General features: G+C 37.1%; 1 protein-coding gene across 1 annotated transcript in view; it reads right to left on the reverse strand.

Moving 5' to 3' along the window:
* Nucleotides 1-22094, reverse strand: part of SPATA16 (spermatogenesis associated 16) — a 245971-nt gene that overhangs the window by 40530 nt on the left and 183347 nt on the right. The window contains exons 8-9 of the mRNA XM_047730665.1: nucleotides 5612-5758; nucleotides 4452-4564 (exon numbers count right to left, since the gene is read on the reverse strand). Coding sequence (XP_047586621.1) covers nucleotides 4452-4564; nucleotides 5612-5758 — 260 coding nt within the window. The remainder of the gene's footprint in view (nucleotides 1-4451; nucleotides 4565-5611; nucleotides 5759-22094) is intronic.

Here is a 22094-nt window from a genome sequence, read left to right on the forward strand (position 1 = left end):
TTTCTAGAATCTTGGTAATACAGAAAGATTGAGCACCATTACGTTGTATTTGCTGTGTGTCTCTCTAACACCCATCTATATCACTTAAATAATGTCCTTCTATCCCTGCTAATTTGTTCTTTATGATTAAACATTTATCTGGAAACCTATAAACCTATAGGAGAGATGACTGCAAATTGTGGAATTGGGATCCCTTCTCTGACTTGACAAAATAGCTAGCCTACCCATTTAGTTTAAACATGCAGCTAAACAATGGGATACTGTCAAATAGAGAAAAGCAAGTTGCAGGAGAAACCGTTTTCTTTCTGAAGAAAAATTGCTTTCTTTGTTCTTCTTTAAAATAAACAATGGGGTTCCTTGTAGGAAAGTAGTGTAGTGACTCAACTCCAAAGAGCAGAAACAACAGCAGTCTATCTATCAGTGTAATTTTCCAAAACATCAGGAAAATAAAAATAGTGTAAGGCAATGGTGCTTTGTTAGCTTGATTGTTGGATGCATAACAAAACAGGAAGTGCTCCATGTGAATCAGATACCAAGGACAGAACATAGTTGACTGCTAACAGTCACCTATCCTCCTCCTCTCCTAAAGCCAATGCAGTTTTTGTCATCAGGAAACTAATAAATTAATATTTTACCTATACATGATGGGGGTCTTTGAGAGACAAAGTGAAAAAGAGATACAAATTGCCATCTAAGGCCAGGCGGAATGTTTTAATGCTGTTGCTTTAAGAAAATAAAGAAATAACAAGGGATGAAGTAGCTTAAACGTGTAATGCTACCAAGAGCTAAATCTAAAGGAGAAGTAGCCCCTCCCCCAACCCACCCATGAGACTTCAGGAATGATCAAAGGGGTCTTTAACTGCTGGAAAGAGTGTAATAAAGTGGCCAAGATTGAAACTAAAACCTCACACAGGTATAATGAATGTTAGGTAAATAGCAAGCTTAAATGAAGGCTTCAGTCAGAGAATTGCCTACATGTAATAGCAGGTATGGTTAAATGTTTGGCAGATAAGTGATACTACATAGTACCACCAGAAAGCAGAGCCCAAGCTTTTGGGCTGTATTTCCATTTGACATACATATAGAAACATTAATTGCCAAAAAGAGATAGAAGACGCATATTACTGTTCATTTCAAATGTGTATATGTAAACATTTTTTTATGCTTCACTTAGAGGAAATTAAGAGTAAAATTAATGAGGTATTAAAAACATGGTTAGGTCATTTTTTGGCAAGTCAGCCTGTGAAGAAGCCTTCATGCACGGCAAGAGATTTTGTTAACTCTTTAACATTTAGCCCAGGAAGCACAGTACATAAGGTTTGAAACTGACAACAGCCAGTAAAGTTAATGAATGGAAAAGCACAGTGGCATCGGGTAGCACGTGAAATCATTAGGACAAGGATCCAGAGAAGGAAAAATACCATTAGAACAGAGCTACTGGTTGAATGGGATTGATGTTCAGTAGGATTAAAAGCCACCATGTAGGAAGGGGTAGAATATTTTAGATTATAACTCTTACAATGTCAGAATCATTCTTGTATGGCCATGGTTATTTATGTCTAGTAAAGGAATCTATAAAGTAAGGAAACTGGGATCAGAGTGTAAGGAGAATCGTTGCCTGATACATAGAAACCCCCCTCATACAAGGAAAGCCCTTGTTTCCTTCTGTCATCCTATGGCAAGCGGTGAAAATTCACGTTCCTTGGGAAGGCCTGCTGTGGTTAGTAGATCTACTCCATGGCTGGAGATAACACCTCTAATCCTGGCTTTGTGAGTAGTTCTGAGCACATTAGTGATCTAAGGAAAAAAAATTAGAAATCTGTAGGACATCTGCATAATCTTCATTTTAGAAGAATATATAATTTCAGAGTACACACTTGTGTCAAGAAAGAGAAAGGTCTATAAAACAGTCCTTTTGTCAAAGCACACTAAAAACCAATATAAACAATTAAAAACTTCTGCAATTTGTAATGCTTAACAAAGTGCTTCATCATGGATTATGTACTTTGGATGTCACAACAACTCTGTGAGGTTGGCCTGGCAGATATAAGCTTATTTAATAAATGAGAAAAAATATCTCAGAGGTTAAATGATTTGCCTTCGGGTTATACTGACAGAGCACATCTATGGACAAAAGTCTTCATCTTCAGGCGTCACAAGTGAATGTGACAACTAATAAGAACAGTACAATACCCAAACATTCAAGTGGACAGCATTTGCTTTGTGATAAGAAAAAACACACTTCAGGGAATCTTAAAAACACTGTTGAGTGCTTCTTGGGTCACAGTTAATGGTACCATGTAGGAATAATTTCTACTCACCAACTCATTACTTGCTTCATTAATCTAGGTTACCTTTGCAGCCAATTTTATTCAGTCCTGCTTTATTAAGCTGTGGTTGGGCATATAATAAAAAACCTAGAGGCCAATATTGGGATATATTTGTGGTCCCTGGATACCTTTGAGCTCACTTGCTTCAATTCCATTAAACTCTTTGAGATAATCTTCTAAAATCTGTTAATTCCCACAGAAGCTAACATAGAAATGTTGATAAAATTCTTCGCACTTAGCTAAGTGGTACTGACTAATTTTAAAGAGAATCAGTTATTAATTAGATGCCAAGAATCGTTATGGTTTTCAAATATCCTTTATAGACACATAAAGATACATGCATATACCAATCTCTAAGTGGCTAGAATGCCCTTTGGAGGGTGAAAAAAAAATGAGTTAAGAACATTTAAAAAGTGCGTGATGCCTAGATAAGCCCAACCTGCACACAGAACACACTGAGATATGAGCTGGCAAGAGGTGATATGGCCAGTGTCCTGACGAGTAACAAGTTATGGCCGGTATTGCCCCCAAAGAGCCAGGACACAGGGAGATCACTTCCACAACTTCTAGTACATTGGCTCTGCTAGGCTTACCATGAACCGATGAGGAAAAATAATGCTCTATGGTGATGGTTCTTGTTATCAAAGATTCTACTATGTACAAAGGTCTGATGATGACAGGGATGATGTATGTGGATCTCTAATTAAGATGGGGAGTTTGGTGATGGTGTGTGGCCAGAGGAGGTTATGATAAAGGGTAATTTAGAGAACAGGACCTAAAGTTTGTGGTAAAGCCAATGAGATTGCTGTAAACTGAATGTTTGTGTCCACCCAAAATTCATATATTGAAGTCCTAACCCTCAATGTGATGGTATGGTGATGGGGCCTTTGGGATTAGACAAGGTTATGAGGGTCGAGGCCCCATAATGGGATTGATGTCCTTATAGGAGGAGATCCCAGAGAGCTTGCTCTCTGCCATGTGAGAAAAGATGGAAGTCTACAAGCCAGGAAGAGGGCTTTCATCAGAACTGGACCATGCTGATACCATGATCCTGGACTTCTGTCCTCTAGAACTGTGAGAAAATGGAGATGAATTTCTTCATAATAGAAATATAGGGGAGATAATTGAGTGGAACAGAGTTATGGGAAGGGGGGGGGCTCTGGTGGTAGGAAAATTGATAAAAATGTGCTTTTGTATTTGTAATGCATAGAATTACAAATCATGCAAATAGATTAGGGGTTTTATAGCTTTTCTAAAATGCTGAATAATGTTACTGAGCAGATAAACTGCTCAACAGATGTTAAGTAGCTGTTTGTGATGACCCCCTTGGTTCCTCTTGTAAGGTAAGAACATCAAATCAATGATGTAATACAAAAGCCACAAAAAGAAAATTCCTCAAAATTTCCAGCTTACAGGCCTTTTGAAAAATATTTTAAAAAGGGGAAATCTGCAGCCTTTATAGCCCATTAATGAGAAGTTCCCTTTATGTGCTTTCAGTATAATGGCTTAAATTTTGTAAAACAGCACAGCAAAATTCAGGTATTATTTTGGGCTTTTTAACACTGAAAAGTAGAAAGGGCGTATTTTCCCCAGATCAGAAAAAGGGATTAGATAACTTACCCTAAGGGTGTACAAAGATCAATTGCCAATGCATCGGGAAGCCTCTAATTTATCAGTGTGGTATGGAGGCACTAGCTTGAAAACTCCAAATTCTTGTGTAGGTAACAAAATAGTTATGTATGATAACCCAGGATATGAAATAGGGAACCACTATATTTACTAAAATTTTGTTTTTGATTTGAAGTTAGAAATGTATTGCAAACTTGAATTAGATAGTAGGAAGGTGCACACATGGACACACACACAAAAAGGCTCTTCAAAGAGCCACTAGACTAATAAATGCTGGAGATTGCAAAGTGTAGCATTGTCGTATGTTTTAAAATATAAAAAAGATAAAATAAAATCATTAGCTAAACTTTGCTTGGTTTTGCAGATGAGATTTAACCGTGAATGTTTCTAAACTCCTCTAATACTTGCAATATTTGTGCCATAAACTTTCCATACATCTAAAGTTGCCTAATATTTGTGCATTGGACAAATATAAAAGACTCATATACCTACATTCAGTTGGGTGCTTCTAATAAAATCCAGTATTGGCAAGATTCGCTTCCCCATTGTCTCCATGTGTCTCACTGTGTCTTCTTTGGTCAGCAGACCGAAGGGAGTTTTATGTTCTAAAAATTGTAACAATAAACTTTTATACTACTTTTTCCAGGCTTCCATTTCAAAATGCTTTCTTTAGCAAGCTATAAACAGATATCTCAATGTTAATAGATATGAAATTTTTAGTGTAGAAACTAGCACCATCCCTAGACCACATGCATAGCAATGAAAGATCTATGAGGAGAAAGGCAGAGGAGACATTGCCCTTTAGAGACTATCATTTATTCATTTTGTTGTGTTTCCTGATTGAGAGATCTAAGAGACAGCCTATAACAATTCATCCCTCTCAGCAGGGTATGTTTTCCCTGACTTGTGAAAAAATGTTGTCATAAATGTGTCTGATTGTTGTCTTGTTCCTTAGAGGTATTACTCAAGTATGCAGATCCCATTGACTTTGAATGTAGCTTGAAGTTGAGATAAGCCTCACCTCTGAGTGCCAGACAAAACACAAATCCTTAATTATGTGGGTAGAGCTGAAGGAATAAATTCAACCCGGTTGTGAATTTTGCCCACAAATCTGAGACTTCGACTCCATGTAAATATTTTCTTGAGTTTTGGAAGTTTCAACAGAATTACTGAATACCATTAAAGTATAATAACTCCTCAGGAGATTTAAGCTCTTGGTAAATTACATAAGAAAAGAGTAGAACAAATAGCAATATAACAGATAATCCAAGTGATTTAAGGTTTTCATTGGCTGTATTTTTGATTTTACACAAGTATTTTGGATAATTTTTGTCAATGGATGATGACAAAAACTTACATTCTTTAAGTGCCCTGTGCTTAGGCACTGGTAATAGCACGGTTGGGATGAGAGGGTTGGGGTGAGGGAGGCAGGCACTCTAGAATTGCATTGGTCTTAGGGGAAACTGAATCCCAGATATTGGTAACTAACCCACAAAGAAGACTGAAAGGAGTTCATTATAACTTGACAAACATATTTTGGGGGGCTACCCCTACTATATGCTAGGCCTTATGATGAATAAGACTTGATGAAGAAAGCACAATTCCTGCCTTATAACAGCATTAAAGGATAATAATAAGTCCAGGTGATTTACCTGTAAATGTAGGCAGCTTCCTACTGGATAATTTTTCCAAAAATTTCCCATCTTCTTTGTTTTTGAACCCAAGAGTCAAGAGATATTGTTGGGGAGGAAAAGATGACCAGTCAACTGTCTGGGGCAATACATGGAGTCCTTGAAGATCTGAAATACAATAGGAAATGAACTAAAGAGTTTGATAACAAAGGGTATTTTTTCCTCCTATTCAGGAATTGTACTTGGAAGACATGGTAAATATAAATATTAAATGTGCAAAGTAAAAGTATATGCATTGAAATGTCAAATAGATGATATATCAAAATCACATTTCATTATTTATACTTTTCTTAAAATATAAAGACACAGAACAATTAGTAAAATATGGTTGGATTACATGGATTTCTTTCTCCATATTCAAAATAATAGAAAATTCAGGCTTGCAGGCTTAATAGTTTTCTGTGTGCTCTTTTCAAAAGAATTTGATTTTTCTGTTCATAGTTTAAGATTTAAAGAAATAATGTTATATGAAAGGAAAGAGAACAATTACCAAGTGAGAATTAAAATCTATCATGCTAACTTAGTTACCATCCCTCCCATAGTTGAAGAAAATTTGAAATGACAGATGTACTGACTTTCACAATTAGACTTGGAAATAATTTTAGGGTCAGGAAAATGGTCGTAAAATAAACTCACATACTTAATGACCTTGAGAGCTATTATTTACTGAGTATTTACTTTCTACTTTCCCTTGTTCTAAGTAGTTTGGGCAGATTGTCTCTCTCTTTCTTTTTTTAAAGATTTTATTCATTTATTTATTTTAGAGGTAGAGGGAGGGAAAGAGAGAGAGAGAATGAGTAAGCAGCGGGGAGGGGCAAGGGAGAAGGACAAGCGGATTCCACTCTGAGTGTAGAGCCCAATGTGGTGCTGGGTCCCAAGACCCTGAGGTCATGACCCTAGGCAAAATCATGGGTTGGGGGGCTTAACTGACTGGGCCACCGAGGCGCTCCTGTGCAATGTCTTTTTAAATCCTCACGGTAACTTTACAAAATTGGTGCTATTTTCCCCATTTAATGAATAGGAAGTTGAGTACCCAGATGGGAGGTGAGTTTCACAAGAACACAACCTGTAAGTGGACAAAGCAGGATTCATACCTGGCGGTCTGACTCCAGAGACCACAGACCTAACCGTTGTATTTTGCTTCAGGCTTGCTAGGCTCTTGGTTACTTTCGATATAGGGACAAATGTCATCCATGGAGTCTTGGTGGCCAGATTCACTTAATTCACTTCCATTCTGAATAATAACACTTTGTTTGATTGTGATAGACTTAACAAATGAAGGATGATTAGCAGGGGATTTAATGAGCTCTCCCTACTTAACGCTGCCAGAAAGGGAAAAAGATGGAATTCCAAATATCCTTGAATTATGATTTAAAGGTCAATTTTTAATGTAGAATCAGAACTTAAATGGTAATGATTCAGATATAGCCTTCATTATTTATCTGTAATACGTCCTTAAAAAATAGTAAATGTGGGGTGCTTGGGTGGTGCAGTCAGTTAAGTGGCTAACTCTTGATTTCGGCTCAGGTCATGATCTCAGGGTCCTGGGGCTGAGATAGGGCTCTAAGCTCAGCACAGAATCTGCTTGAGATTCTCTCTCTTTCTCCCTCTGCCCCTCTCCTGTTTGTGCACTGTCTCTCTCTAAAATAAATAAATCTTAAAAAAAAATAGATGTAGTAAACCATGAGTGTTTTTATCCACCCTCACTGGCATCCTCCATTCCTGTTTTTAGCTGCAGAATCCTTCGTTCAAACTAAAATTTACTAAGCCCAATATTTAAAGTTGCTAAAAGTAGAGCTGTTCTATTGGGAGCCTGGGATACTGACCACCCATCCTCATGTCTGTACCCTATTCTACACCTCACATGCAATAGCCACCTTCAACCCTTCCCCAGAACAACAATTTCTCAAAGCTCTTTGGCACATTTTGGTTAAGAAAATAGGGTATGCTTGTCAAACAGAGAGTTAACATGTATGCTCATTATTGAAAAAATTAAAAATAGCACAAAATATCTTTGTTTCAAAGATACAGAACAAAATATATTAGACATGCTTTAGTCTTTCCTTGGTGACTCAAAATCAGGCAATCCCTTGAGATTATTGAGGGCTTTTCTGGCCTGAGATTATTATCTAGAACTTCTGTTCCATATGCTTTTTCAGGATTACCCTTTTCACTCAAGAACCAGGCAGGACAGGGCATATTATTATGTCCAGCTTACAGATGGCAAAACTGAGCTTTAAGAAGAGGTTGCAAACTTTCCTAAGATCACACAGTGAGCAAATGGGAAGGACCAGAACTGAAAGGCCCCTGGATGTCAAAACTTAACTCCCAAAACTATCCCCAAGACAATTTAGCCATGACAATAATGATCACTCTGAAAACCAATGGGAAATGTGTTCCAGAAACATGGCAATGCCAATGATTCTGGGTAGAACATTTCCTACCCTATCTAGAAAAGTATAGCAAGCACACAGAGTTCTCAGAATGAAAAGAGTAACTTTTGTGGGTTTTAACGTGCAGCTTGAACATACCTCTTGAGTTGGTGTTTGAATTACAAACGGCTTCTTTTTTAAAGGATGTCTCATTTCTATAAACAAGGTAAAAATGTGATTTCTGCATTTCAATCTCAAAAGTGCAGGAAATTTCTTTGCTTTTGAAATCTGCATTAGATCATCACAGACACACCCTCTGCTTCCAACTGAATACTGTCTTGCTCTGAACAATACAGGAAGAGCTTGCCAGTTTTGCTGAGAAATCAAAAGGCCACTAACTCACCCCGATACATGGTCATCGCATTTCTTTTGATCGTGTTCATCCTTTAGTTCTCTATAAGATGCCAACTTTTATAAATCGTCAGCATCTTCAGGAATTGACATACTCTGGAGATTGAGGCCGGAAGATATGTGACCCCTGGCTATGGTTTGCTCTTTAATCTGCTTTTGCTCCCTGACATAGAAGGCTTGCAGGCCTCCATGGGCCATTCTGGGGATGATGTTGGGGGCTGTCCTATGGAGATGTTCTTGGCTTCTTGGGTACCTCTGGAAGACTAGAGTCCCCAAGAATAGGTGTGGCTGCTCTGACCTCCACACAAACCCAGAGAGGAGCATCCAGACATAGAAGCTTCTGGATCCTAGGGCTGAAAACTGTTAGCACAGAGAGGGCTCCTGGCAGGACACCTTTAAAACTTTAAGGTCTACACTGAAGTGACAGGAGGCCCCAGAGTGGCAAAGTCCAGAACTGACTGGGGTGTGAGGTCCATAGGCTGGTGTTTGTAGTGGGTTTGTGGGGCGCATCTCGAGATTAGTCATTTTCCAGTGCAGCTCTATTGCCAGAAGCAGCCAGATGTTTGAGAGCTCGATTATATAAATAATAGGAGAACTTTGAGAGGTTGACGTCTTCTTGCTCATAAATATTTGGGGGACAAAGAGGAGACTGATACTAATAGTTGCAGTGATTAGATTGACTAGTGAAACTAATGTGAGCACTATAGCTAATTTATTATAAAATACGCTTGCAAAAATAGAAGTATTTTCTGCCCCTTTTGACCCTGTATGTTTCATCTTGTGTGTTTGATCTATTATTAAATTCCAGGTGAAGTTTTAAAATGTGAGAGGCCCCTACATTCATACTGTTAAGTTTAGAAAAAATATTTTTTAAAGTATCATTCTTATTCGATTTGTATGCAGAGTAAATTGCAATTGTATGAACATTTAGCCTAGCAGGTGGTCTATGACCCAAAATGACGACATACTTACCAGATGTTGAATCTCATGTAACATTAATTTGAGTGCTAATTGTTCTCAATTTTATGCTCATAAACCTCTACCTACCTCCGAAAAGCCCCGTGCCCCTGATGGACATGAAAGTTAACCAGATTGTATTTTTTTGTTCTTTGGTAAGAAAGCTGAATTGATTAAAAATGTCTTCTTTGCTTCTGTCATGCCAGAAGAACTGAAAAGAAATAAGTACCTTAACGCATCCTTTTACAATTTATCGCAATTAGAGATGAAATTTAGATGACTGTGGCCAAACTTATCATTAAAAAATCAGTTTGCAGGTATGACATAGTTCCAAATTTTTACCACCAGCGGATGCTTTAAAAAAGAATATCAAAGATAGATTATGCAGATTAAGTTTCTTGCATAGAAACATAATCTTGCAATTCTTTTTGAAAGATGTCTCACCTCAGCAAAAGAGGACGAAGTTTGCCCTTTATCAAGAACCTTTCATTGTACCACATTGGAACTGACCAGTTTTCAGGTCTTCAAGTCATTCATGCAGCTTGACCTTCTGTAGTATTGCCCTCCTCCTCCTTGAAGTCACCTCCCTGGAGTACAGTGACAGTCTCTTTACTTTCTTTCTCTCTGTCTCTCTGTATTTCACCCTCTCTCCTACACACACACACCTCCCAGTTTCTCTTTCTCCCTTGTTCCTCCTGCCTTCTCAGTCAGTACTCTTCCAAGCTGTCCCTGGCTCACTGATGAGTTCTTCACACACACACTCCTGGGGGCTTTCTCAATTTTTGTGGCTTTAGCTCTTACTTCTAAGCAAAAAGTTAGAGATCAAAGCTCCAGTCTGGTCTGAAAAATCTTCGCCAAATTCAAACCCAGCATTTCCAAATGTCTCCTGGTACATCGCTATTGGCTCATCATTACAGAAATCACCAGAAGGGAGCAAATATGTTCTTCAAAAGTGATTTTCATAATTTCCACAACTTCCCTCTTCCCTGTTTTTCGCCGATGTGTTGTTAGGATAACCATTATTCACCCAATTATTCGGGCTTAGAATCTGGAAGCCATTGTTGACTTTTCTTTCTTCTTATCTCTGACATTTAGTGAGTCTCAAAAACTAATTAAGTATGCCCATTATAATACATCTCATATTAACTTCTTTCTTAGCATAACCATTGCTACCATCCTGGTCAAATTTCTGGTCACATAACATCTGGATTACAGAAAAAGTTTCCCAGCCAACCTCACTGCCACCACTATCATTTTATGCCACCATGCAAGGAATATTTCTGGAACATTGCCTTTGTGTTTGCCACATACTTTCTCAGGAACTTTAGTGACTTCTTTCTTGGTATTCAAGGCTCTCAACTGTGTGTATCTGTTTCACAATCTCTACCTAATTCCTACATTTTCTCCAGTATAAACCTTTATCATCCACTCTGCTGATTTCACTAACTTGTACCAGCCTGTGCTTATCCTGCTTCTGAACTTTTCTTTGTTCAGAAAACTTCTTTTACTAAGAAACACTTACATATTCTCTTTTTCCCTTAATTCAGTTGATGACTATCTTTCCAGATGTACCTAATTTAAGTCCCATCTTGTCCATGCAGGTTTACCGGAATATTTCAACATCACTCTTCAAACTCTTAAAGAAATCTATATTATTCACTCCAGAGTGAATTTCCTAAGGTTTCATGGGAGTATGTCTTATCTCCCTAACAAGTTTTAATCCTCTTGAGGATGACATTTTTAAGTTATGCCCATGCCCAAGCATCTAGTAGGTGCTCATCAATATTTGAATCTAAAAAACAAACTTTTCCAAACCCTGAATTTTTAATGATCAAAAAAAAAAAAAAGAACTTCAAAAAATCTTTTTCAAAAAAAGAACTTCAGAAAGAACGAATAAAATGTTCAGAGCTTCTGAGATATGATTTATTTCTTTGTCACTAAGCTTAGAAATAAATATCACACAGACTTTGGTCCTTATTTTACCTAAATCTCAAGTGGTTTCTGTTTAACTTATGAAGGGTGAAGGAAGTAAAATAATAAGTATTGCATAACTCAATGGAGTAAAATGCTCAAATGAACAGAGTAGCCTTGCCTGGATGGAAAAATTAGTTTCATATTTGGGTTGTACCTTTGTTGCAGCTTGTTCTCTGAGAAATACAAACTCATAGTCACAAAAAGAAGATTGGGTAAATGGAGAGAGTCTGACTTAGTGAAACTGTCGGCATCACCAGAAAAGCATCTGCACAAACATGAAATATTGATTGTAGATCAGCAGACTCATCTATATATATGAGAAATAGCTTTAACTGTTATGAAGTTAAAGATCTGTAAAATATAAACTCTCTGGAAGTAAAGTACAAAATGTAGAGGCCATCAGCATCAGTGTTTTCTGTTGGACACCTCATCATAAGCACAGACAACAAACTATGAATGAACTTTACAAAGCAAATTTTTTTAAAAAAGAAAAAGCACAAGAAATTTAAAAACTCTTTTAGAAGTATGCAGATCTGTTAGTGTTCTATCATCACCTTTCTCTAAGTTTCATTTCCTTCTCTATATTCTGGCATCTATGTCATTTCTCTGCCCTTTGTCCATAACAGAATGTTCAGACATTTTGGGTTGGAGCAAAATCTCATTTCTAAAGGTCCCAATTGCTCAGTAGGAGATGGGACCATGTCAGTGTTATATGACTTCATTTTACTGATCAGTTTCAGAGTTTAGCTTCTATAGAATCTTCCTAATGCCAACACTTTGTCATTAGTTCTTTTCCAACCATTTTCTGAGTTTTATCTTGTACTCCTTTTAATGCCAATACTTCTATCTTGGAAGTTATCCACAAATTCACATCAGCAAGAAAATAGCAAAAGGCAGCAGCTTTGCAGCTAAGTTATCATTATTGCCTCCCATAAATAATAAAACAGTTTCTACTTTTAAAAACATAGCATATTTTGATTTCTGCATTTGATGTGTGAGAAAGCTCTATGTATAATGAATCTTCATATAAAAAGCTGCATTTTCCCTTTGACCTTCATTATAGAGTTCTGGATGCAAATGGAAAAATTTGGTTTCCATTCCTAAGATTCTTAATTTTCACTTCAGGTTGTTGGTCTTCTTCTCTGATTCAAAACCAATCTTTGAATTTTTAAGGTTGGTCTCACAGACCATATATAAACTTTGAAAAAACAAATAATCCCACAGGATTTTTATGCTTAGTTCATTTCCATTTCACCTGGAATTCATGTTGACTCCAAAGTTTTATGTTTAATTTGCTGTATTGTATTGATTCTGGGAGAGTTTCTTAATTTTATCCCCACCAATGTAGACCTGAGACAATACAAACATTAAAGATACTGTTATTCCCTTTAATATTATTAGAGTCACAGTCAAAGAAATAATACAATGTTGTTATAATCCCACAAACAGCTTTTTAAAAGATTTATTTGAGAGAGAGAGAGAGAGAGAGAGAGAGCTAGAGAGCAGGGAAGGGGCAGAGAGAGAGAGAGAGAGTGAGAAAGAGAATCAAGAGAATCCTAAGCAGATACCCTACTGAGCACAGAGGCTGACATGGGGCTCAGTTTCACAACCCCAAGGACATGACCTGAGCTAAAATCCAGAGTCAGACATACTCAACCGACCCAGCTACCCAAGTGCCCCCAGCTATATTTTTGCAGGATATAAGAATTAGAATGGACATTTCTTGGTTGGTTACTTACTATGGCTTATCTCCTTACTTCTTTTTCCTCTTGGCAAATTTCTTAATCTCTACCTGCTCTAAAAGTGAGGCCTAACTGGTGTAGACCAATCAATCCTGGCATTACCTTGACCTCAGTTTTGGTTCAATCATAAACATAAGTGCAATTTGGGTCAATGAATAAGAGTGAGTCCAGGAACTGTGTGGAAGAGGCACTCACTGTTCTTCAGGACAGTGTGATTTGAGATCTGTAATGACATTTGAGCATTTTGCTATTACTCAAGATCCTAGCACTTGAGGGGATGGTATAGGTAGTGGGATGCCAGGTAGAACTTGAGAATAAAGCTGACACCAGAAAAGAGAGCAGTGAGTGAGCTGTGGGATTAAGCTGCATTTAAAGGCAGTGCCGCCTGTGGATCTTTCCATAATATAAATCAATGTGTTCCATACCTCTCCCTACCCCTTTAAAACTTAAATATACTGAAGTCAGTTTGAGCTGTGATTCCTACCACTTGAAACCAAAGATTTCTGATATAGGGATTTAGCTAGTAGTTCAGTGTATCTACAAATACTTTGGAATCCTTAAAATATTATAGCTGAGATGCAAGGCAATCATAAACTCTTCAAGAATCTGGGAAGAATATATTCCTTATTTAAGACACAACTGTTTGAGGATTAGGAATTAATTTTTACAACTAGACAAAGATAGAAAAATTGAATACATCTTGGTGGTGCCATTATTATGATAACAGTATTATGACATTATTACCAGTAATTAAACTTAAATATATACTAGCATTATTTTTCTTGATCTTTTTCATAGTTACCACTTTTTCAGTTTTGGTTAGATTCTACATCTTATAGAAAGTGACTCTTGGATAGTTAACTAAGAGTGAAAAACAAAAGACTTACATAAACTGAAAATTTAATTTCCCTGCCTATCTGGATTGGTAATCTAGTTATTTGTTTGTTTATATCCCATTGTAGAAGTGTAATGAGTTGCCTTACATAGATACTTATAACATAAGAAAAAGTGTACAAGAATGTCTGAAGAAAACAGAGCAAAAGGAAAAGTAAGAAATGGGTGATAAAGCCATAAGTGAGATTAATACACAAAATGTGTTCTATAAACTTTTATATACTTATTAGAATTAAACAGGATCAACTATCTCATTCACAATATTCCTACAGATTAACACTGGAAAGGACCTAATCTATTTATGAAGGAATAAATTTGGGAAGAATATTTGGAGAGCTTTGAGTGGGAGAGGGAACTTGGAAAGAAGGTGCTGTATGTGTGTGTATCTGCATTTGTGCATGCATATATATGTATTTGTGAGTGTGTATGTGTATCACAAGGTTTTGCTGAGCATTATGGGTACCATACCTGTAAAACCTGCTTTCTGCCATGTATCCCACTGTAAGAGCTCCATCTTGCCCCAACCCATTGTTTTTTTTTGAGAGGCTGCAGTAAAAATTTACAATACTTCCACTTATTTTTGGATTATTAAATGGTATTTCTTTAAATGCCACTCTATCTGTCTTCAATCAGACTCTGTAAGAAAACATACCAAGCAGGATGAATTAAAGTTCCAGGAAGGTCCAGGAGAAGTGCAATCATGGAAGGTAAGAGTAGATGATGGAGACCAGAGGCAAACAGTGCTGTAACCTGCTACTGCAAAGGACAAGTGAACTGCTCATTGAGAAGATCGAACAGTGCCAGAAAACTGCACTTCCAGTTGGAAAGACCAACATTTTCATATATTTTTTTAAGATTTTATTTATTTATTTGACAGAGAGACAACCGAAGAGGGAATACAAGCAGGAGTGGAAGAGGGAGAAGCAGGTTTTCCACTGAGCAGAGAGCCCAGTGTGGGGCTTGATCCCAGGACCCTGGGATCATGACCTGAGCTGAAGGCAGACACTTAAAGACTGAGCCACTCAGGTGCCCCAACATTTTCATATTTTTAAGAACTGAGAATTTAGCTCTCTATATGAGGATTTCTGTACTTTGGGAATGATTCTCTGTTTCTAACAAGAATACTGTGGTACAAATATAAGAAGATTTATCATCTTTATAACCAACCTGGCCATAATACTTTCATAATAATATTGGGGAATAGGCCTTTAATTCTATAACCTTTTCCATCTGAGAAAGTGAGTTACAAAGAAGAAATAGTCTGATCTTGAAAACTCATGATCATGATAAAATTATAACATTTTAAAGAAAAAAAGAATAAAATGAGGAATTTTTAACTTCTTGTTCTAGAAAGCACAAGAATGTATTATCCTTACTGGTGAATGATGGCTGAACAAGAACAGGGTTATAAATTTCAGTAAAAAGCAATTCTTAAAGGCCTATTTTAAAACAATATATTATTCCTCTGAACATACATATTTACTCCTGGGAGTTAAATTGCATTGGAAAGACAAAATATGACTCTATCCACCTAAGTGTTAGAGTAATTGATATCTGATCCAGAAAACTTTTCTATTAAACATTACTAAGCATAGATCCATTACTGAATATTTATTTATTTAGCAAATAAATCTTGATATTTTCATCAAGAGGAGACAGGATATGCTTATTGTATTACTTTATTATTATTAAAATACAACCATGCAAGAATGAGAACTATATAAAATTACATTATTTTGCTGGAATATATGAATAAAAATCTTGAGCAAAATCTTTATAAATGAAAACATAATTCTGGGGCTGATGAATTATTTGCTTTATATACCCTGACTACTCGGCATGAATCAAACTGGATTTTTCTTTAAACAAGAAAAATGGATAGCTACTCTGCTAAAAATTCAGTAATTTTTTTTCTCTGAGAAACATAATATAATACAGCTTAAGATTTTGGCTGGTCTTACCAGATTCTCCAAATAGCAGAGGATGCACAGTAAGTTTCTGTGGATGTATAAGCCTGGTTGTCCCAGAAGGCAGATTTGAATTTTAACCTTTCCTCGTTGGTCTTGTAGACCTTAGAAGGGCAATATGGTTCTAGTGTCTGCCACTGAGGGTGAAGTGGATTTTTCTCATAATGAATCACTCATTTAGTTGGTCTATTCAGTAAGAAGATTAAAAATATTTATACCTATTCACATCTCAAAATTGATTTATTTTTATAGCTTTCCCCTTTCCATCTGTTTTTGTGGAAATCCCTGACATGGGTGACTGTGAATTGAAGGTTAGCTAGAGAAAAATATACTGCCCCGGAAATCTTTACTGTGAAAACTTTACCTGCTCATTACCGCCACCTCTGCCAGCTATTGCTGGGCTCGCTGCACTGTCACAAGATCGAGGAGTAAAGAACTCAACACTATCTAGGCTTGATGAAGGTGACCTGGATTGGGCAGAGTTTCTGAGTTAGAGGTTTTTCTGCCAGCCCATCTGGGAGAATTAAGTATTAGTCTCCAAGTTTTAATGACAATAACTACTTATCCAGCACAACATAGATAGGTAACTCTTTATCCAAGATCTTCAAGGTATAGATTTTATGACCTTCATCTGTTAATTGTTTATTTTGATGAATTTTATAATTTAGAAATTCTTACTTATGGCCTAAATTTCTCTTGCTGCAGTCAAAACTACACACTTGTGTTCTGCTTTCCGTGGGCCATCAGTGGGTCTGCTGAAATACTATTTTTCCATTGTGGGTACAAGCATGTGTGCTTGAGAGCAGTCACTGGTAGCTGTATGGAGAAGGATGAATGAGTTTGAAGTAGAAAAGAATGTGTACAAACTGAGTGTTTCTGAGGGAGTGTTTATTCAGTCACTGAGTTCACAAGAATTTATTGTGTGCATTGTGGATAGAGTAACAAGCTGTCTGCCTGTTATGATATAGGGCAGTGCAGTAGAGTAAAGCTATGCAGTTTAACAACAACAAAAACACCCAAAACAAAAGACCTCCAAATCCAGATCTCGGTGATTTAAAGCAGGAGAATTTTGTTTTTTGCTCATGTGGGTCTTTAGAGGGGTGACCTTCCACATGGTCATTCAGGGACTCCAAGCTTCTTTTGTCTGTGGCTTCTTCGGTTTCACAGTCCTATCTACAGTGGCCAGGGAAAGAGAGTTCTGCATTGTAGGGTTTTATGGACCAGGCCTGAAAGTGGCATGTATTTTTTCTGCCCACATTCTACTGGCCATTACTCAGTCACAAGGGAGGCTGGAAATGTATTTTAGTTGCATACATGAGAGGAAAAAATAACTTGATAAACAACTAGTTAGTCTCTGCCGCTTTCTGGGGGGAGCATTTCTAGTTCCAAACTGCTCCCTTGTCTGTTTTCTCCTCCATCATTCTTTTAATTAGAGTCAGCCTTCCATTCTACCATTAGAGCTTAGGTTTTAATTGAAAATATTCTCCAGAAGAGTGGAAAAATATAGTCCAATATTTACCCTAAATTACAAATTACTAAGGTCAGGTCCTTTCTTAGGAGCAGGTATATTCTAGTACTCCCTAGAATAGAGTCTGGAATATATGTGCCCAATAAATGTTTGATGAATAAATGAATAGATGAAGAAACCACTCTTCTCCATTGTTGATTCTCTTTTTGTCTTGAGGATCTTGGGATTCTGGAGCATCAAGAAAGGGAGAAGAGACATGGCAGACTAAAAACTCCCAGTCTTTAGTGGAGTACAGGGGATTTTTCGATTAAGACCCAGAAAGTGACTGGGTTCACTAGCCAGCACTCTGGCAGGGAAAGGGAATCTCAGAGAATGGCTCTAGTTTGGGCCAACTTATGTGGTGAGGGTGATTGATATACATATAAAGAAGCATCTACATCAAAAGGCACCATGGAGAACTCATACAGGTATCCTTGGGTCACCTAATGTGTCACATAAATGAGCCCATTTGGTTGTGCTCGCCAACAGAGGTGATCTCATGTTGCATTAGCCATGTAATCAGCAGCTGCACCAGCCTGCATCAGACTTCAAAAAAAAGAATCTTTCCTTATATATCCACTGACCTTTTTGGGCAATGGGTATGCTTGAGCTCTGTGAAAGTTGAACCAGGCCAGGAAAGAAGAAAATCCCATGGAAGGGGGAAGGGAAGCTGGTGAATTTGATTAGATAGTTACTGAAGGAAGATTAAATTTTAGAAATGATTGAAGGAGGCATAATATTCCATTGTATATATGGACCGTATCTTCTTTATCCATTCATCTGTTGAAGGGCATCTTGGCTCTTTCCACAGTTTGGTGACACGGAGGGCATTGGGAGTTAAAAAAAAAAATTCTACATCCATTTAAAAGACATGGTGTATATAAGAAAGGATACAGAGAGCTCAAGAAAGAGTTCCTAGAAATTAGTGATTGGAGAGGAGAAGTGAGTTGGGGGAAATTGGAGGGAGAGATGAACCATGAGAGACTGTGGACTCTGAGAAACAAACTGAGGGTTTGGAGGGGAGGGGTGAGCCTGGGGGTAGGTACTGAGGAGGGCATGTCTTATATGGAGTACTGGGTGCGGTGCATAAACAATGAATTTTGGAACACTTAAAAAAAAAAAGATTGAAGGAGACTGAGTCCATGGGAATGGGATAGAATATATTACTGGCTCTGAACAGACCAAAGATGAATATGTATAAGTTAAAAAAAAAAAAGTCTGTTTGCACGCATCTGCTTTGCTATGTGCCTATTTGTTGAAATAAATAACTGAATAAATTTTTGGCAAGATGGAAGTTTCTTAAATTCTATCTGTAAGACAGAAAAAAGGAAAATCCTGGTTTTGGGGAAGTGTCAACAAAACAAAATAACTATTCTCTTTGTGTGACTCACTTTCTAGCTACTGCCTGCCCTAATCTCTTGGTACTACCTATAAGAGAGATACAGATGCTAAAGATAACATTTGATGTTCCCTTTTCCTATGCTTTAGGTCCTCACTCACATTAAAATTGCATGGGGGAAAAGAAGCCAGACTACAGACTGTACACATACAGTTAGTAACAGTGGTTTCACTACCATTACAACAATGACTTTGGAGAAGATCCTTCCCTGATTTGTACCAGTCAAGTAATGTCATCAGTGCAATAGCGTTGGTCACCTAAAGTACAGGTTCTACAGGGGAAGCACCTAACCAATCCCAATGAAATTTAAAATTCTAGACTATCTTCTCTACCTCCACTTTTCCCTTCAGAAGCTGTGTCTTTCCTCTCTAGTTTCCTTATATAGTACTGTCATACTCCAGCAATTAGTAATTATAAAATAACAGAAACAGTCATTAGTAACTTATTATTATCTTCTTTTCCAACATATAAGATCCTTTAGCATGAATCGTCTTGCCAATAGATCACAATTCATCTTGATAACAGGTTTGATAGAGTTACATGAGACATGAATCTGGCTCATTAAAGTTATTATTGTTTTTAAACTCTGAGTGGCAACAGTGCTTCCAAAATATTAATTAATCTTCATGACTTCTCTGTAAAGTAAGTTAAATATAACTAAACTCATTCTACCAGTATAAGAATTGTCAAACAGGTGATATCCTCAATGAGTTTCTCTTCATTACCAATGGATCCAAGAATAGATATGGAAATAGCTGAATCTAACTCATTTTCATGACACTAGATAGACATGACTCTTGTTTGCTATTAAGGCTACTCCCCCCAAAACTCTTAATATATCCATAACAAATAATAAATGCTTTATAACAATTAGCAAAAAATGTGAGTTCTGAAACATTCTTATCCACTTCCTTACAAAATGCTCAGAGTAAATCAGCATCAATGGTCTTTATAGCATACACTATGGTTTCTTCTCTTCCCTTACCTTGCCTTTAAATTCTCATTGTTCTTTAGAGATTCAGTATTCAATCATCACTATTTATGTTTATGTAATACAATTCCTCTAAAGAGCTTGAGGCATTGTGGTGAAAAATAAGGGCTATGTAGGACCTAAATTTAATGCTTCTGTCACACCTCTGCTCTTATCAGATGGAAATGGTACAGCTCAATAGCAAGGACATGGGTTCAAATCCAAGGCCTGCCACCACTGATTTGCTATGCATCTTTGGAAAAGCTATTTGTTTTCTCTGGTTGCTGTTTTCTTGTTTCAAAATGAGAATCACCTTACTCCACAATACCTGGCACTTTAAAGCGATCACTAACAGAGTACATTATTTAAATTTTTTTTTTAATTTTATTTTTTATAAACATATATTTTTATCCCCAGGGGTACAGGTCTGTGAATCGCCAGGTTTACACACTTCACAGCACTCACCATAGCACATACCCTCCCCAATGTCCGTAATCCCACCCTCCCTCTCCCAACCCCCCTCCCCCCAGCCATCAAAAGAAATGAAATCTTGCCCTTTGCGACGATGTGGATGGAACTAGAGGGTATCATGCTTAGCGAAATAAGTCAATCGGAGAAAGACAACTATCATATGATCTCCCTGATATGAGGGAGAGGAGATGCAACATGGGGGGTTAAGGGGGTAGGAGAAGAGTAAATGAAACAAGATGGGATTGGGAGGGAGACAAACCATAAGTGACTCTTAATCTCACAGAGTACATTATTAATCATATAAATCAGTGACTTGGTCTCAAAACCATGAAAATAAGGAATAAAGGACTCTTAATGGGAAGATGTGATATTAGGTATGTGCATTTAGAGATTTTCCTTACCATGGTAGCCATTGAGTGGCTTTGTCTTTGTTTTAATTCAGAATAATGGTTGGCACATAGTAGATATTAAAAATGATTTTTGAATGAATGAATAAAAGCCAGTGTCTTCCAAAGACAAAAAGAGGAAAAAGGGAGAATACCAGTGTTGTGTCCTCTATGTATACTTGAGCAACCAGATCTTATTTGGAGATCAATGATCCAAGAACATAAGGAAAGAGGGAAGTCTGAAGTGTGAGATAGATGGAAGAAGGAAAGTAGAAAAAGGAAGCATTGGAAAAATTTCATCTTCTGGAAAATACTATAATCCTCTAGTTTACTGATGAGGAATATGGGGAAAGGTAGCATTTTACTACAGGTTATTTCTTCATTTTAAAAAATTTTAGAGTTTATGGAGTTCCTGGTTAGCTCAGGCGGTTAAGAATCTAACTCTTGATTTCATCTCAGGTCATAATCTCAGGGTTGTGAGATTTAGCCCTGCATCAGGCTTCCCGCTCAGCAGGGAATCTGTTTCTCTCCCTCTCCTTCCACCCTTCCCCCCCTTCACTCTTCCTCTATAAAATAAATAAACAAATGTTAAAAAAAATAAAAATCTTAGAGTTTCTAGAATTTACCTCTCCTTTTACTTATTTTTGAAAAGATTAATTTATTTATTTTAGAGAGAAAAAGAGTGCGTGAGTGGGGGAGGGGCATAGGGAGATGGAGAGAGAATCTCAAGCATACTCTATGCTGAGTCTGGAACCCATTGTGGGGGTCCATCCATGGACCCTGAGAGCATGACCTGAGCTGAAATCAAGAGTTGGATGCTCAACGGACTGAGCCATGCAGGTGTCTCTACCTCTTCTTTTAAAGTATAGAAACATCATAGCATAAGGAATATTGTGCTAGACCTAGAGGACTAGTTCTACTTTAAACCTTAAAATAACTTCCCATTTCAATTCATCAGATTAAAAGAATGTATCCCTAAACAATCCTAAAATTTGTATGGAACCATAAAAGAACTCAAATAGCCAAAGCAATCTTGGAAAAGAAAAACAGAACTGGAGGTATCACAGTCCAGATTTCAAGTTATATTGCAAAGTGGTAGTAATTAAAACTGTATGGTACTTGCATAAAAATAGACTCATAGATCAATGGAATAAGACAGAAAACCCAGATATGAAACTATAGTTATATGGTCGATTAATCTTTGACAAAGGAGGAAAGAATATCCAAATAAGAAAAAGATAATTTCTTCAACAAATGGTGTTGAGAAAACTGGACAGCAACAAAACAAAACTGGACCACTTTCTTACCCCATACACAAAAATAAACTCAGCATGGATTAAAGACCTAAATGTGAGAACTGAAGACATAAAGCTCCTTCTAGAGGGCACAGGCAG

Source organism: Lutra lutra, chromosome 1 (assembly GCF_902655055.1).
Source record: "Lutra lutra chromosome 1, mLutLut1.2, whole genome shotgun sequence".
NCBI classification, from domain to species: Eukaryota; Metazoa; Chordata; class Mammalia; order Carnivora; family Mustelidae; genus Lutra; species Lutra lutra.